At 38.7% G+C, this 8,685-nt stretch overlaps 1 protein-coding gene across 1 annotated transcript; it reads left to right on the forward strand.

Annotated features, from left to right (window-relative positions):
- Positions 1-1,612: 1,612 nt before the first annotated feature.
- On the forward strand, positions 1,613-7,138 carry LOC115791733 (transcription factor Sox-3-like). Its single transcript, XM_030745961.1, has 5 exons — positions 1,613-1,877; positions 1,992-2,129; positions 3,843-4,082; positions 4,189-4,465; positions 6,816-7,138. Exons 1-5 carry the CDS (start codon positions 1,727-1,729, stop codon positions 7,066-7,068), a joined length of 1,059 nt encoding a protein of 352 aa, XP_030601821.1. The 5' UTR covers positions 1,613-1,726; the 3' UTR covers positions 7,069-7,138.
- Positions 7,139-8,685: the final 1,547 nt, after the last annotated feature.

The following is an 8,685-nucleotide window of genomic DNA, read 5'->3' on the forward strand; positions in this document are numbered from 1 at the left end:
TTTTTTTTTTTTAAAGTTGTCTTGAGCAACAGTTCTTCAGGCTTTCAACGTTTTCTTCATTTTTCTGCTTTTTCACTAATTTTCAGTCCAGTCCTTGAACCTGACCATTTTAAGAGAAATGTTTTTATGTTTGTTAAAGTCATTGAAGCATAAAAAAGGCACTCAAGGGATGAAAGTGTTTTCACATAACACATTACAAATCTTATTTTCTTCAAACAAAACAATTGACAGAAGAAACTGAAACCATAAACCAAAAAGTCACATACAGTACAGACAAGGAAACAAACGAGTACTGTAAGGGTCTTTGGAAGTTTGTGTGTGTGTGCATAACTGTGTTTCTGTGCACCTGCTTAAGTCTCAAAGTGCATTACTAGAAGGAGGAGCCGAGGGAGGTATAGAAATTAAACCAAAAAATGAAAGAATAATTTATAAAAAAAAAAAAAAAAGTATTATTACAATGGTGGAAGGGGGAGGGGTGTATCGTCCCAGCACAGACAGGGAGGTGTTTGTATAACAGACAACTTGGCAAAGAACCTATTTTTAAATTTTATCTTTAGGCACTTTGTTCCTAGCAGCTAGTTGTAAAAGCACAATTTGTTCTCATTTCTTTAGATGATGAATATTAAAAAATGCCAAAGATAACAAAGTTTGACAGATCCAAATCTAATTGGCTCTGTGTGGAAAAACTAATTGCCCCTAAACCTAATAAGTGGTTGTGCCACCCTTGGCAGCAACAACTGCAATCAAGCATTTGCAGTAACTGGCAGAGTCTTACACATCACTGTGGAGGAATTTTGGCTAAGTCTTCTTTGCAGAATTGTTTTAATTCAGCTACGTTGGAGGGTTTTCGAGCATGAACGACCTGTTTAAGGCTATGCTGAAGAGCCTCAGTTGGATTTTTGTTTTGTTTTGTTTTGGTTTTTTTTATCCATTCATAGGGCAATTAATTTTTCACATAGGGCCAGGTAAATTTAGATAGATTTTTTTTTTCCCTTACAAAATAAAAGTATCATATAAAATGACATTTTGTATTTATTCAGGTTATCTTTGTCTAAAATTTGTTTGATCGGATACAAGTAACTATAGCAAATGTGCAAAAAACTATGAAATCAAGAAAGGGGCAAATATTTTTTCAGTATCTGAAAGTCATGTCCCTAATAAATATGGGGGGGGGGGGGGGCAGCAAAGACCTGATACAGGACCTGAGAGATCCAAAAAAGAAATTAAACAAAAGAAGAAAATAATAAAAAGAAATAACAAAGCTGCCTAAGAGAGTTCATTCAGACTTTGTTGAAGAATAAAGGTGGTCATACCAAATATTCACTTTAAACATCTTAAGAATTATACAGGCTATGTTTTTGCCTCAACACTGTATTTCCATGTATGTTCTATTTCCAATTTTCCTAGCAAAATAGAAATAAATGAGGGGTGGCTCAAGACTATTACACAGCACTGTATATTTCCAAACTTTTCTGAAAACATGTTTTAACTTTATGACTCGCAGAAAACTTTTAATTTTAGATGGTAATTTTGAATATATTTATACCATTACTGCATCTTCGTTTGCTCAGCCATTGGCAGCAGTTAGCTTGGAACGTTCAGATTACGAAACTTTCTCTGTTGTCTGGACAACTAACGGTTTTTAATTCATACTAACCTAATTTAAAAAAAAAAAAACTAGCAACAACAACACAGACGCTGACTAAATAATTACAACGGTCTCACAATGGCTACGAGCACAAAACAAGTAAAACAGGAGGCGGCAGCTGAAGGGGATAATTCTGAGCACGCACGGTTCGGCATAAACCCGGGTCAGGAGACGTCCCAGCACCCTCCAATCAGGAAAAAGGCGCCGCTTGAAGGGAGCAGAGACGATGGTAGGTCAAAGACTCCCGAAAACAAAACCCAGAGGGAGAGGAAAAACCCCATCCACCTCCAAATGAGTAGCCTTACTGATGGTAGAGTTAGGTGAACAAATTGTCCCGTTTCAGGTCAGAGTGACGAGAAGTTTCGGACCTGTGGAGCTGGCGCTCCCGTGAAGCCGGACCCAGACGACCTCACCCAAACCTCACCCACACTGGGAGATGATAGTCCGGCCCGCTGTTTAACCGTCCTGCCAACGGAGGAAGGTACTGTGAGCGGTAGCTGTTATCATCTGTAGCATACCGAAGTATAAAGGTGTATGCTGGGTTGTTTGCAGGACTTTCTAATGTGGTGGCACAGCAGGGCCAAGAACAAGGTCGGGTTCATTTTCTCAAAAATAAAGAACAGTGTAGAAAATACTGGACTTGATGTTCAGTGTCATGAAAAATCTTCAGAAGGTTTTAAGCATAATTTTGTTGTCAATAACTGCTTTACAAAGTGGGGAAACAAGTATTTTGAATTTTTTTTTTTTTTTTTTTAATGAACATCTAAATGCTGGTTAAGTAACAGCACAAGATTTAATATCAGAATATAGTTGAATAGATTTTTTTTTTTACTCACTTTGATGCTGCTAATCCCTTTATAGGAGTTTTAGTATTTTAGTATTCTATTTTATGGTCTGGATTTTTATTTATTCTGTGTATTGTTCTATTGTTTTTTATTTGGGTATTTATTCTTTTATACCACACTGAGTGAGTGTTTCTTGTCAGTGCGTGAGACCTTACTGCAACAAATTCCTATCAATAATGTGGACATGGCAGTAAAGTACTGAACTTGAACTTGAAGCGCCTAAGGTAAAAGTACTCATTTATTATGAGCCTCCACTGTGTTTTACAGATGGCTGCAGACACTCAGTTGTACCTCTCTCCTGACTTTCTCCATACGTCTTGATGACAATTTGAACCACAAATATCAAATTTGGATTCATCACTCCATCAGACCTGTTGCCACTGATTTTTAGTCCAGTTCTTGTGTAATGGGGCATACCGCAGTCTTTTCTCCCTGTTTCCTTTCCTTAAGTATTTTAAATTTAAATTTAAATGTATTTATTTATTTTGTTCGTGTCATATGATACAGCAGTTTGTCCTTTTCTTTTTTCTCTTTCCCCTTAAGAAAAAGAAAAAAAAAAAGAAGAAAGCAAAAAAAAACCAAAAAGACAAAAAAATAAGTGTGATTTTTTTTTTTCATGAACAAAAATGTATGCTGAGCTATACCATGTTTTTGGCTAATAGCTCTTTGGGAATCACCTTGTTGGTGCAAAAATTTTATTTTATGACTGCTTAACTATGTTATCTTTGGCATTTTCATAGATTAAGCTACATAAATTAGAAGAAATGTGTTTTTTAGCAACAGGCTGCCAGTAACAAAGTGCCTAAGATACAATTTTAAATTGGTTTCTTGATAAGTACTCTGTTAATTAGACACAACATTGGTTCATCCTATGAGTTAGATGCCTTTAATACTTGAATGATTTGTAGACCAGTGTTAAGTGACTTAACAAATAAACATTATCAGGTACAAGGATTGGACTGCAAATGAGTGAAAAAGCAGCCGATGTCCAAAGAAAAAAAGGACAAAATCTTCAGAAAACCTGAAACACTTTAAAAAATTACAATAAAGTCTGGCTCTTGGGAAGTAAAATATAAACAATCAAGGAGTCGCCCAAGACCTTGGCACAGTACTGTATGTCATATAGAGTCAACATTAAAGATATTCAAAATTTGTACTTTCCATCCCCCGTTATAGATTTTTGACTGAAAACTAACATCTGATTGTTCCATCATCCTAGTTTTTGATGCCATGCATTTTAATTACAAGATACAAAAATCAAAATGATGAAAATATAAAGAAAGATATTCAACAGAGGTCTAATGAAAATTTTCAGTAATCTACTAACTCATCATATGTATCTCCTACAGACATAAAGCAAATGCAGTCTGGCCAAGATGCGAGTGGATACATTAAACGGCCACTGAACGCCTTCATGGTGTGGGCTCACATCCACCGATATGTTCTACAGACAGCCTTCCCCCAAGCCAGTGTGAGAAACATTCGTGTTCAACTCGGGTTGGAGTGGTCCAAGCTCAGTGAGAAACAGAAGCAGCCCTATTTTGATGCGGCTCAGAAACTGAAAGACATCCATAGTCAGCGGTTCCCTGGTATAAAGCAAAGCGGTAGACTAGAGTGTATTGAATGTTTATTACAAAGTGATTGTGGATCTATTTTGCATTTACACTGGCTCTCTTCTTTGTTTTATCATGCCAGATTACGAGTATCGCCCCAGGAAGAGGACTCACAGAAAAGATTTTGCCCCAGAGCAGGAAGCTGGACAGGCAGGAGGACAGCACCATGAGTCTAGTGTTTCCTTCTTTTTGTCAAAACCAAAGGAGACGCTGTCTTTAGCTCAGCCAATGTGCCCGGGCCCCACCATGTTTCCGTGTCCCCCTATTTACCCCTACATGGGGGGATATAATCCCTGCCCATGTGTTCTCCCATACTGTCTAATGGGCTGTAACTCCTGCTTCCAGATTCACCATTCAAGGTTAGGCACCCTCAGTGAAGTATTTCAGATAGTCTTCTTTATTTTCTGTGATGCTATTTCCATATCCCATGTATTCTAATTTGTTCTACATACTAATTAATTACAGCTCAGAATAATTTTTGAATTAGCATTTCTGACATTTCATGTAGGTGTTTTGGAGCCAGACGTGACCATAAATGGATGACCCGGTGGAGCACTAAGTTATCATCCTAGAATTTCAATGACCAAAACCGAAGCACAAACCTTTGGGGAGGGTGTGTACACTGTAAACAAAGCCAGGCTTCCTTTGTGTTACCTAGCTCGAAAAAACCTAAAACCCCAGTCAAAGATAACAGTATCACAATGCTGGTTAGCGACTTTCTCTGTTAAGCCGGGCTTTCTGCTTCAGGCTCCGTGCAAGCCCATAATAATGGGCATTTTGCAGGTCATGTGACTCTTCTTCCATACAAAATGAACTATAAGAGTGTTGCTTACTCTAATCACAGAGGATGATGACGGTGAGAAAATGGTGATTAAAATCTATAAAGAATGTAAAAACATGACAGTCAAATTCAACATTTTCACAAAACATTAATGCTGCAGAAAATTGCTAATCTGGTGATTTAGTGCACGGAGCAGTAAAATAAACATTTTAATCCCAGTTAATTATTTTATCACTGAGTGTGCTCTCGGTGCTGCTGTTTATGTTTAAGGTGATGGTTGCAGATTTGAGCTCTGAAACTTTAAACTGGACCCATTAAGCATTACCATCCCACAGCCTAATAAAGCAAATCACCTTTATTTGTCAGCAGGTCAAAGTAAAATTAATCTGATTGACTGAACAGCTGTTCCTGATGTGTTCCCATGACAATGGAACACACAGCTTGCACTTCAAACTGGTGGTGATTTTTTTTAAGTATGGCTTAACAACTTGCACATATAAATCACCCAGCAGAGACTCTGTTGTACTTAAAACATAGTGTAAATAAAATACTTAATGAAATTTCAGCTGATTTTAAACCAAAATTCTGAACATAGCCTGCTCCCAAACAGGTTATGTATTCAGCATAAGTTACCATGGTAGGGTGCCCGGGTGGCTTAGTGGTAAAGCCGGCGACCACATACACATGCTGCGTTGCAGTGCGGGCGGCGTGGGTTCAAGTCCCAGCCTGTCGCCAACTTGCCCGTGTGTCTTCCCCTGTATCTTTCCCCCATTTCCTGTCTCCCTCCACTGCTCATAAAAGCTGCTGTGGCCAAAACTGCAAAAAAAAAAAGTTACCACGGTGATTTAGCCAGGTAAAAAGAGATCCACATTCATGACACAGAAAACTCTTAAATTTCAACTCGGCATAGGTCGCAAAGTCATTAACCCCTCAGGTCAGGTACAGCACAAACATGGTAGAGAGGTCCAGTTCAATGACACCATTTAGCAGAAGTGAGGGCTAGCAGGCACTTGGCTACAGTTCATTTATGGCAGCACACCTGTCGATCAAATCAATAGTGCCTCTAACTCCAGTATCCTGGTGAATGAGTTATTAAAAAAATTCACACACCCCTAAAATTGTTCTGAAGGTGAACCTGATCCCAAGATCATAAACTGCTTTGCTATGAGGCTGTAAATATGCCTTTTTATGCTTTTTAGTTGGACTTTTTAACATGGCAGTCTATGGCCACTGATTCATTTTTGGAAGCAGCCTCAGGTGGACACTAGAGGAACTGCAGGGATTTTCTTTTTTTTTTTTTTTTTTTTTTAAGAAATTTTGCCTTAAATTTTCAGCACTATGAGGTTTCCACTTGAATAAATGTTGTCAGTCAGCAGTTCTGCTAAACCACAAAAGATGCTCAGAAACAGCTAGAGAACTGTGACAGTGACCCTCATGTGGTAGCCCGGCCCCAAGACTGCCCAGATCCCAATCTGATACAGTCCAGTGGTTCCCAAAGTTAAGAGTACTGTGGACCCCTTAAAAACCAGAAAATCACCCAGAGCAGTCACCAGTTTTGCCATCCTAGTAAGAGACAATGGGACTGTGTGTGACAGCTGCTCAAAAAACAAGCTGCATCCACAGATGCCTCAACCCACAACCCACAGTTAGTGTTACTTGGCCAGATACCACAGGACACCCAGCAGGTCCATTGTCTGGGCTCTGATAGGTCAGAGCTCTCTTGGCAACATGAGGAGCAACCAAGAACATTTTCAACAGGTGGTTTTAATACTGTGGCCAAACGCTGTACATGTACTGTTACACAGTTCTTTAATGGGTCTAAAGATTCTCATGATTTACAGCTACTGGATATTTGCTTTCACTGTTGCATTTTCTAATTATGTTTCTGTGTTTATGTCACCCTTTTATTGCACACACCCAAATGCCAGCAGCTCCATGGAAGAACAGAGGACACACCACTATGCTCACCTGCAGATGGACCAGATTGCTCTGGCCTCCCTCAGCAGGGAAACAGTGCAGCAGGTGCATTATCAGTCTTACAGCAGTAACAAAGTCCTCAATGGTTCATTCACATCAGAGAGCTATACACAGCCCAGCCTCATCACCAATCAGCAGCTGTCTTCAAACGGAAACGAGGACAGCAAATGTGAGGAAGACATTGATGTGGTTGGACTATTCTAGGAGATGCTGAGCACACACTGACAGATATTTAGATAGATTGATCTGCATTTGCTCAAATAAAAGCAGGTTTTGTGACTCTACTGTTTGTGTAGCTGTTATTATGTATTCAGAGTACTCTACAACACAAAAATAAAATGTGTTTTTAATGGTATTGATGCAAGAAACAACCAGGTCAAATTATGTGGACTGCAGATGTACTTCAAACTGTAAATGTGTAAGAACTATTCCATACTGTAGACACAATACAGAGAGACATACTGTTTAAAGAGTCCGGAGTTGAGATATATATAGGAGAATTCAGCAACAGCAAACAGTACCGTAGTTAAAGTAGAAATTCCAGTGGAAGTCTTTATTTTAGGGCAAGGTTTTATCATAATTTTATCATATTGGACTGGTGATTTTGTATGAAAATGGATGGATAGGTTTAAAATCATATGGCACCAAGATGTCTGCTGAGGGAAGACGTATGAAGTACTTCTAGAAGCAAATCTCTAAATAGTTTTATACTTTAATATGAGTGGAGTTTTCTTTGCCACAAGAAAAGGTGAAAAGATGATGTCTTGGCACTTGTAAGTATCCTGAAAATTAATATTTAACATCCTTTGCCCAGTATATCCACTATCCCTCTTCTGCCCATGTCCAAACAACCTCAGCCTTGCTGCTCTAATTTTCTCCCAAACTGCTCAACCTGAGCTGTTCTTCTGATGTACTTATTTCTAATCCTGTCCACCCTGGTCACTTCCAACGAAAATCTTAATACTTCTCTGCCACCCCAGCTTCATCACAGCAAGTCTCACTGCAATCTCATAAACCTTCCCTTTCACTCTTGCTGCTATCCTTCTGTCACAGATCACCCCTGACACTCGTCTCCACCCACTCCACCCTGCCTGCAATTACTTCTTCACTTCTCTTGTGCACTCACTGTCCAATCCTTCTGATGGCATTAGTTGGAGATCTATGTGATGTTTTTGGTTTGCTTCATCTTTGTCACAACACTGAGCTTGTGTCGAGATTGCCTTGGTGTGAGAGGGGCTGCATAGAAACAACAATGTAATCTGCTGCAATTAACTAATCAGTTGTTCTTGAAGCATTTCCTGTACATGAATTCTCTGATTCATCTTGTCAAGGTCAATTTTATTTACATAGCACATTTCACTACACGTAATCTTAATGTGCTTTACCATGAAAGATAGGCACTACATAGGTCAACGATGTATTAAGACAATAAAAACAACAAAACAAAACTCTACAAAGAAATATAATACAAGTTAACATTCACACACATGGATAATTTTATCAATATGATCATCAAAACGGAGACCACTGTCCAAACTAGTGCTGAGGTTCCTGACTTGCTCACTGTGTTTCAGAGGAAGGGATGATAAATATGAACAAATTTTCTGTCCTTGACTTTTTGAACCAACAACAGATATTTCCATCTTGTCTCTGTTCAGTTCTAAAAAGTTTTGAGACATCCAGCAGTTACTGTCATCAATGCAGCTCAGTTTGTGAACAGGAGTTAGATCATCAGAGGAAAATGATGAGTATGACTGTGTATCATCTGCATAAGAATGATAGGATATATTTTGATTCTATGAAAGTATCAAGCAGAGGCAT

The sequence above is a fragment of the Archocentrus centrarchus genome, chromosome 14 (genome assembly GCF_007364275.1).
Source record: "Archocentrus centrarchus isolate MPI-CPG fArcCen1 chromosome 14, fArcCen1, whole genome shotgun sequence".
In the NCBI taxonomy this organism is placed as follows: domain Eukaryota; kingdom Metazoa; phylum Chordata; class Actinopteri; order Cichliformes; family Cichlidae; genus Archocentrus; species Archocentrus centrarchus.

Coding starts and splice junctions, on each gene's coding strand:
- LOC115791733 (XM_030745961.1), top strand. CDS start 1,727: ATGGCTACGAGCACAAAACAAGTAAAACAGGAGGCGGCAGCTGAAGGG. Junction 1,878..1,991: donor TGAAGGGAGCAGAGACGATG/GTAGGTCAAAGA, acceptor GTCCCGTTTCAG/GTCAGAGTGACGAGAAGTTT. Junction 2,130..3,842: donor CGTCCTGCCAACGGAGGAAG/GTACTGTGAGCG, acceptor TATCTCCTACAG/ACATAAAGCAAATGCAGTCT.